This window comes from Pieris brassicae, chromosome 5 (assembly GCF_905147105.1).
Source record: "Pieris brassicae chromosome 5, ilPieBrab1.1, whole genome shotgun sequence".
NCBI lineage: Eukaryota > Metazoa > Arthropoda > Insecta > Lepidoptera > Pieridae > Pieris > Pieris brassicae.
Window position 1 is genome coordinate 9,990,384 of NC_059669.1, and position 9,617 is coordinate 10,000,000.

At 43.2% G+C, this 9,617-nt stretch overlaps 1 protein-coding gene across 1 annotated transcript in view; it reads left to right on the plus strand.

Moving 5' to 3' along the window:
* The first annotated feature begins 1,303 nt into the window (after positions 1-1,303).
* The window catches only part of LOC123709703 (zinc finger protein 568-like), a 15,400-nt gene continuing 7,086 nt past the window's right edge, over positions 1,304-9,617 (plus strand). The window contains exons 1-5 of the mRNA XM_045661208.1: positions 1,304-1,829; positions 2,132-3,383; positions 3,670-3,891; positions 7,740-7,912; positions 9,114-9,273. Coding sequence (XP_045517164.1) covers positions 1,498-1,829; positions 2,132-3,383; positions 3,670-3,891; positions 7,740-7,912; positions 9,114-9,273 — 2,139 coding nt within the window. The 5' untranslated portion in view covers positions 1,304-1,497. The remainder of the gene's footprint in view (positions 1,830-2,131; positions 3,384-3,669; positions 3,892-7,739; positions 7,913-9,113; positions 9,274-9,617) is intronic.

The following is a 9,617-nucleotide window of genomic DNA, read 5'->3' on the forward strand; positions in this document are numbered from 1 at the left end:
GGGAGACTCAGTCTCTACCCGCTGCGCGCAGCCGATGGGGTCATATCCGGAGTGTCAAATCCGGTGGTAATGAGGGGGCCAAGGAGTAGTCTCGACTTGGCCCTGGTGTCATGATGGGTGGTATCGGGCAGCTAGCGCGGCTCGCGGTCAAGCTCCGCCGGGTGAGACCCCCGGTGGCCCCGGGGGAGGCCCAGCGAGGCGACCAGCGGTCGAAGCCGCAGCTGCTGCCCTGGAGTCGTCGGGACCCGCGGAGAAGAGCTCACGCGGGTACTTGTATCGGTCGGGCGGCCTGGAGTGCCACGGTGCGATGTTTTGGAGGTGAGGATGTTGAGAGGCGTCCGCTCGATCAAACATCCTCATCGCGAGCCGTGCGACGAACTCGTCGATTGACTCCATCCGCAAGTCTCGCGCTATGGTGGCGTTCCTCACGTAGCGTGGTGCCTTTACTGCGCGTCGTAAGACGGTGTTTTGCACGATGCGCAGTCTTCGGCGGTTGGTCTCCCTGGCGTAGGAGAACCACGCCGGTGCCGCGTACGTGAGGTGAGGGCGCACATACAGTTTGTGTAGCGCGAGCTTGGTGCGGGGTAGGTTGCCTGTGATCAGTGGGCGAAGCGTGTGCGCCGCCCACTTGGCGCTCCTTACAGCCCTGGAGATGTGGTGCTTCATGGTAAGACTCCGGTCTATGGTGACCCCTAGGTAGGTGACCGGCGTCTTCCACGGCACGTTTCTATCCAGGAAGCGTAAGGGTGGTGGCAACCTACCCCGGCCGAAGGCAATTGCCTGTCTTGTCCGGGTTGGCGGCGAGTCTCCACTTGTCCAGCCACTCTGGCAGGAGGTCCAGAGCGCGTTGGAGTTTTCGGGCAGCGTGCGAGGTCCCCAGCGATGTCGCCACATACGCCGTGTCGTCGGCGTAGAGGGCGAGTGTGCACCCTTCGGGGCACGGAACGTCGTCGGTATAGGTGGTGTACAGCAGGGGCGATAACACGCTGCCTTGCGGGACTCCCGCCGTGATGGGTCGCGGTCTCGACGCAGCCTCTCCCGTCGCAACGAAAAACGTGCGCTCGGTGAGAAAGGCGCGGAGCACGGCGACCATTCGGCGGGGGTTTTTATGAGATCGCCATCCCTTATTCAAAAGCCAATAGAATGAGTGATGCCAACTTAGAGTTTCCTCCCCATATTTAGGGGAATCAAGATGTCTTTGGAGGTTTTAGGTAGATCTATACGAGATTTTTATTTTTTTGAAATACAATTCTATACAATTTATAGTAAGCCTAGAACTCTAGCAACAAACTAAACTAAATATAAATTCAACAAACTAAAAAATATATTTGAATTGGGTAGAAGTTGGCATCACTCAATAGATACAAGAAACACAAATGGATAAAAGTTTGTATTATGATCGTAGTGGAAATTTATTAATACCCTGATTAGATGTTATGTGATTCACTTCGAAAATAATTGGTTTATAGTGTTACTCACATTTATAAAGCCACAAGAATGTTAGATTCCGACGAATCCGATGATGAGCCACTGTCTGTTTTGGCAGCGAAGAAGTTGAATCCAGCTACTATTTTAAACGAAGGGGAATGTGAAGAAGACACTAATACCGGGCTAATAAAAAATATTGCCTTAAAAACTAAATTAAACCGTAATTCTTCTGCGACACCAATTGTTGTGCAGAGACCTTTGGATGTATGGCTATATTTAAAAGATTTTAATACCACTGGCCCATTTAGCTGTTTATTATGCCCAGATTGGTTTATAAACAGACCAAAAGTTATATTGCACTATGTTTTAAATCATAAGAAGGATTTTTGTGGCATATGCAGGTTAGTACACTACACACACATGATAGTTTTTCCATGGTTTCATTATAGACATTTTCAAGAAATCTAGCTTTATCTCAAACTGGACAATCTAGACAAAATAATATTGAGACAAATAATTGAGTTGTTGGTTTGTTTATTGATGAATTTCAATTATATTTGTGAATTCTACCTATTTTGTACATAACTAATATAATTCACTTCACAAAGATTATTAAATAAGAGTGAAAAGAAGTGGGTAGCAACATTTATATATACAACCTACTATTGTATTTCATCTGTTAATTTATTTGTTTGATTTGTAGATATTTTGTACCCGATAGACAATCTTGGAGAGAACATGAAAAGTTTCATGTCCCTTGGCCATGTTCACAATGTGTATCATCATTTCAAAGCGAAGATTTATTGCGTGACCATTTTAGAAGTGAACATAATCTCGTACACTGTCGACTTTGCCACTTTAGAGTTTCTGCAGATACTAATTATGATGCCCATCTCCTCCAAAAGCATAATGTTACTAATGCGTCAGGTGTTTATGGAACCTTGTGGGAATTGGACCCAGATGATGCTATTTTTTCCTGTGTTCTATGTTCAAAAACAGAAAATCTCTTAACAGCGTTCTTCAGCCATTATATGGGCTACCATCACTTTACACTTAAATGCCTCGCTAGCTTAGTCTCTGGGAAAGATCCACCATTTACTGTAAAAGGTGTTGACATAAGTTCACAATTTTTGGATTCCGAGTTAAGTGGTCAAACTAGATATGGCTATGTTGATTTGGAAGCACCAATGCCACAACAAAATGATGAGGTAGAAGAAACACAAATCCAGTTATCTGATCTTGTACCAGAAATAAAAACGGAAGCACACAGTGATGATGAAGATATTAAAGTCCTTGAAGAAGCTAGTAAGGAGGAAAACCAAAGTGAAAGCTTAAATGAAAGTCAAAATGAAGAGTGTATTGACTATCGTGGAGAAATAGATTTCGATATCACCTTAACAGAAATTCTCCTATTAGATAATGCTTATTTTGACTATATCTCAAAAGTTTATAAAAATATAGATGAGGGAGTGGTACCAGACTTTTCAAGTGTAGATTATGGTAGCAAATCAGATTTTACTGACTTAGAATGCAAATTATGTAAAGTGGTTTTTGAAGATGCACCAACATTTACCATGCACATGACTAAGATGCATTCTGTAAAAACTGAGCAATTATACTCCTGTAGGGTATGTTTAGCTTCGTTTGACACAAATTATGCATTAATAGCGCATACTCTTCAGGAGTTGGGTGATTTCGAAGATCTGTGGATATGTCAGTTTTGTGACAAGGAATTTAATAACAGGGAACTGACTAGACAGCATTTAACCGACCATTGGGACCAATTAGAGTTTGAAAATTGCTTTAGCCCACATCTTGGTTTTAAATGTAGACTTTGTCCAATGTTATTCTGGAATGAACAAGACAGAGAACTACACCAGATTAATTCACATTTTGAAAAATATAAAGAAAGTTTTTATAAATGTGAGGATTGCTCATTAATTTTTGGGGATAAGGTATGTTATGGTATGTTTAAGTAATATTAGAGCAAAAAGTTTTATTTGGCAATTTCTTTAATTTTGTTGCTTGGTAGATTATCTTCATGAACTTGAACAAATTAAAATAAAAATTCTCTACTACTAAATATGAGACATACCTGTAGTATTAAATAATGATTCTCAGTATATTATTCTAAAGCTCAGTAAATTCTAAAAAATATTGTATAAAGAATAAACTATCTAATAAGAAATGGTTTACAACTTTGAAGTTTAACTTTGAATGTAAATGAAAGTTTATTTTTAGGTGTGGTTTGTGTACCATTACATCCAAAAGCATATAAATGAACAGACCAGAGCAACCTACTTATTGAAATGTTGTTTGTGTTGCCTTGTTATTTCTAATATTGAAGACATGAGGAACCATTTCGAAGAATATCACCCTGAGGCTAAGAAGTTATATTGTTCACTAGATACTTGTGTATTCCGGCCCTTAAGTCAGAAGAAATCTTTAAAGGTTCATGTTAAGGTAAATATTTGTTTTCTGTGCTAATTGCACAGAAAACAAAAAAAGCCCTTGGCTTTCAATTAGGGTTAGAATAATAATTTACCACTAATAAATAGAATATACAATGTGTAAAATTTGGGAGTCCTTTTAAGTATAAAATACCAGGTCAGGGTTGCCAGCTCATTTAATATTTAATTATTTAATAATTATTGTTTGCAAAAGAACTAATTTTTAACAGTGTGAATTAATGAGTGAACGTAATGTGTATGGAAATAAATATGTTTTTTTATTTTTTTTTATTGATGTAATAGCAGGCAAACGGGCAAGAGGCTCACCTGATGTGAAGCGATACTGCTGCCCATGGACACTCACATTGCCAGAAGGCTCGCAAGTGCGTTGCCGGCCTTTCAAGAATTGGTACGCTCTTTTCTTGAAGGACCCTAAGTCGAATTGGTTCGGAAATACTTCAGTGGGCAGCTGGTTCCACATAGTGGTGGTGCGCGGCAAAAACTGCCTTAGAAAACGCTCAGTTGTGGAACGACGGACGTCGAGGTGATACGGATGGTATTTTGTATTTTGCCTTGACGTCCGATAATGAAACTCAGCTGCGGGTATTAGACCGAACAACTCTTCTGAACACTCCCCATGGTAAATGCGGTAGAAGATGCAGAGGGACCCAACATCTCTACGCAACGCCAAGGGATCAAGCCGCACGGAAAGTGATTGGTCGTCGTCGATTCGAACCGCTCTTCGTTGAATACGGTCTAGTGGAAGGAGCTGGTACTGGGGAGCTCCCGCCCAGAGGTGAGAACAGTATTCCATGTGGGGCCGAATTTGCGCTTTATAGAGTTGCAAGCGGTGGCCCGGAGTGAAGTACCGTCTCGCCTTGCTGAGCACACCAAGCTTTTTGGAGGCTAATTTAGCCTTCCCTTCCAAATGACCGCGAAACTGGACGCTATTCGATATGTCAACGCCCAATATTCTGATGTTAGCTGAGGCTTTAAGGAGAGTGCCTTCAAAGAGGGGAGTAGCGACAAAGGGAGTTTTTTTAGCGGAAAACGCGCATACTTGTGTCTCCTTGGGGCTAAATTGGACTAGATTTAGTCTACCCCAGTCCGAGACTCCACGTAAAAGAGTTTCGACTTCAGACACAAGTTTGTTCCGGCACTCATCAACAACAGCCCGAGAAATACCTGCCCGGCCCGTGTAAAAAATATCCCCAGTGCTGTCGTCCGCATAGCATTGAAGGTTGCTAAGTTGCAACATATCATTAATATGCAGAATAAACAGGGTCGGGGGTAGGACACAGCCTTGTGGGACACCAGCATTGACGGGTTTAAGGTCGGAGCATGCTCCGTCGATGACGACCTTAATGCTCCGATCAGCGAGAAAGCTGGAAATCCAGTTGCATAATTTCTCGGGGAGCCCATAGGCTGGAAGCTTCGAGAGCAGTGCTCTATGTCACACCCGATCGAAGGCTTTCGCTATGTCCAAACTTACCGCCAGCGCCTCCCCCTTGGACTCAATTGCCTCTGCCCACCTATGTGTAAGGTATACAAGGAGGTCACCAGCTGAGCGACCACGACGAAAGCCGTACTGAGAATCGCTAATCAGCTGGCTGCCCTCTAGATACCTCAAGAGCTGGCCGTTAATAATGGTTTCCATTATTTTGGAGAACAAGGAGGTTATTGCGATTGGGCGATAGTTGGACGGATCAGAGCGATCGCCTTTTTTAGGGATCGGATGTATCAAAGCTGTCTTCCAGCACTTCGGAACGGTGTTGAGGGAGTACAGGTACCGGAAAAGGCGCGTTAGGACCGGAGCCAACTCAGGAGCACAAGTACGCAGCACAATTGGGGGGATGCCATCAGGCCCGCTCGACTTATGGATGTCCAGGGAAAATAAATGTTTACGGATAGCACGTTGCCGGAATGTAACTTCAGGCATCGTAGTATCACACCGCAATAATGTCGGTGGTTCCTTCCCCTGATCATTCAAAGTTGAGTTCGACGCAAAGAGACAGCCTAGAAGATCGGCCTTCTCTTTTGCAGTATGGGCCAGTGAGTCATCTTCCCTATGCAGTGGTGGAATAGAGGGCTGACAGAAATTCCCTTGGACAGCTTTGGCAAGAGACCAGAAGGCTCGAGTTCCCGAAGGAAGGTGGGCCAATTTCTCACCAAACCTGGCAATATGCTCTGACTTTGCCTTAGCGATTTCCCGTTTGAAGGACCTAGAGGCTGAATTGTATGCTTTTTTACGTTCGCCGATAGCCGCATCACAGGATGTCGCCGCTTCTGCCCAGGCTTTAAAGTATTCACGCTTACGGTGCAAAGCCTCTTTGCACGAACGCCTAAACCAAGGCTGGGACTTGCCACCGACCGGCACCGCAGAGAATGGAATAAAAAGTTCCATGCCCTGCAGGACCACATCAGCGACAGAGTCAGCGACGGCATCCGGAGTACTCAACGAAAAGCAAATGGGCCCCCAAGGGTAGGACGCAAAAAAAGACTGCATCCCGTCCCAATCTGCTGACTTATAGTGCCACACACGGCGACAGCCCGCAAAGCTAGGCCGTAAAGGGCGCGTGAGCGGCACAATGCTCCATACCACACAATGATCTGATGAACCCAATGGCGGGTCAACAGAGACTTGGTAGGTCTCCGGATGTGAAGTCAGCAGAAGGTCCAATAAAGAAGGTTTATGACCATCCACATCTGGTATTCGCGTAATCGCAGGGACCATTTGCGTCAAGTCGTAGGCTAAAGCAGTGATATAGGTAGGAATCCTTTCGAGCAGGGAATCTGTAGTCATTTGGATGTGCTCAATGAGTCGGTCAGTTTCGGTATTTCCGCTATGGGACCTATACAGGCATGCGTAGAATCGCGGATGGCCATCGCAGTCTACGCGCAGCCAGAGGTTAGATAGGTCCCTTCCTTCAAGCGTCCCGAGGCGTCGAGGACAGATATCCTCTCGGACGTACGCGCAAACTCCAGCCCGCGGCACAAATGAATGTTCCAATTTGTACCACGGGTAGGAGAGGTAAGAAGTATCAGCCGGGGAGGAAATCTGAGTCTCGGTAAGAAAGAGCAAGGCCGGCTTCGCAGTCTCTAAATGATAGTGGACAGCGTGGATGTTGGAGTTGAGCCCCCTAATATTTGTGAAGTCCACGGCGAGTGTGGATGGGGGTGCCTTTGTTGGATTGCTCCGTTTGCCCCGAGACCGATATTTTTTTTTTTAAAGAGCGCAGAATCCCCCCCCCCCCCCCAGAATACGAAGGGCAGCCTGTGCGTCCACCACCGGGTGCTGAGTGTCCCGGTGGTGGACGCCCAGAGGGGGATTCTCCACCGCAAGCGCGTGTGGGGTAGATTCTGATTCTTCTGCACCTTCATATTTCTTGTAGAGGGGGGGGGGATGGGCTCCGGGAATCTTTCTCACCGCACGAAACGCGAGTACAAGAAGGCGAACCTTTTGTATCACTTTACGCCGGTTTTCTGAAAGACAGTGGTACTGCCCCGGTCGTGCCTGCCCGTTTGCCTGAAGCCAGAAGGCAACAGCATGGCACTCCCACTAGGAAGGGATTGACTGATTGCGCTGGTGAAATAACCTCTGTCACAGGTTATTTTACCAGTGGGCGATGGGGTCGTCACGTCCCGACGCCAAAAAATATAGGTAGGATAGGCTTTTTTGACACGTTGTCCAAATTTTGTGAAATTATCGATTGGTATATGACGTATACTGATTTGGCATTATTGTGTTTAGGAGTTCTATTAAATTTTTGAACCAGTTTTATAGTCACATTGTTAACGGCCTTGTTTAGTCTTCAACTAAATGCATTTTGTTAATATATCATTGCTTCTATTCATTTTCAGACAGTACATTCAACGAATCGTGATCAGAAACCGAAAGTATTCAGCTGTCATGTATGTCAGCGACGATTTCCGAACTCTAGATCCTGCAATACCCATATTACTGCTGCACATGGCACGGCTGGCAAGTTCAAATGCAAACTGTGCAAAGATATGTTACAGACTGCTGATGAACGGTATGAACTGTTTTTGTCTTAAATTTTCTGCATATAAAAATATAAATAACAAATATTATTATTATATTGTACTGATTAAGGGTATGGGATTAAAAAAAATAGTTTTATATATAAACTGAAAGATTACAGATAATAATAATTTTCTAACTTATAAATTATTCTATGTTTTATAGTTATTTCCATACATTTTAAATCGGGTCACGCTTGCCCTAAAGCAATTTGTCTATGGTCCCTGATAACCACTGTTTTATCTATAAAAGGACCTCATTTGATATTAAAACCGTCGTTTATGCGCCAGAAGTCTTTTATAAATCAAATGCCAATTAACTGTTTAATTAGATATATATATATATATATATATATATTTATAGAACAGGATAAAAATACTGACCGTAAAGATAAGATTCTAAATGACAAATTATTATATGTACAATAGAACCCGTTTAAGACGATCACGCTTAATACGATTTCTCGCATAATACGCCACTTTACGCCAGTTTCTGCAACTTGAGACTTATTTTCATACATTTGTAACACTTAATACGATTCGTCATACCGTTTAATACGTCCGAGCCCGAGCCGAGAGTTCTAGCCGAGCGCTCTAACGAGAGCCGTCAGAAAGGCCCCCCGCCTGCTCGTGAAGAATCCGAGATACTTCAGGGTTTTCCTGGATATAATTCTATTGATGACAATGTAGCACCATACGAAGTTCAATCACAAAACGAGGCACTAAGTGATAATGATGAAGACGAAGATGAGTCAAGTCAAACGCCCAGGCATTATCAGTTGTTAATAATTTTAAGACACTATGTAGCTTCTTTGGATCAAAGCTAAGACGCACTGCAAAAGTTGAATTATGTTGAAATTATTTTAAATGCATTAGGCATTAAAATCTTTCTGTCAAACCAAAATCAGTGATTATTTTACACGTGCTCTGAAACTGTCTAACAAAATGTTTCAGCCTCTCGAAAACGAGGTTAATATTATGCAAATTACAATTATCTAATATGTGATAGAGCCTCTCCTGAAACGGTCTGAAACGTTTCAGCTTGCTGAAAATGTCTCTAACTGGTGGCAAAATTCTAGAAACATGTCAACCCATAACCTACTTCATAACAATATTATAAGTAATGTGGTACTCTTGCATGGAAACATTAACATTTGGCAGTTAATATTTTACTGATAAAATCGTAATTTTTAGGAAACTCCACTACCTACTTCGGCACCCTGGTCGTCATCCTTTCGAATGTACGGAGTGCGGGAAGTCTTTCCAATACAAATCATCGTTGTACATGCACAAGCAGGACCACCAACCTAACAAGCAAAGTTACACGTGTGATTATTGCGGAAAAATATTTGCCGTATGTATAAACGAATACGAATTAAAAGGCCGGCAACGCACTCGCGAGCCCTCTGGCATTGACAGTGTCCATGGGCGGCGTTTTAAGAATTGCTACGCTCTTTTCTTGAAGGACACTATGTATAATTTATTGCCTTTATTTATTTCGTTGCTAACAAAAATTATATATTATAAAAAACCGGCAACGCACTCGCGAGCCCTCTGGCATTGAAAGTGTCCATGGGCGGCGATATCACTTAACATCAGGTTCCTGCCCGTTTGCCCCTTGTACTATTAAAAAAAATATACTAAGATAATAACATCAATAAACAGATTCATACATTAATTGAAGGTAAAAAATCAATA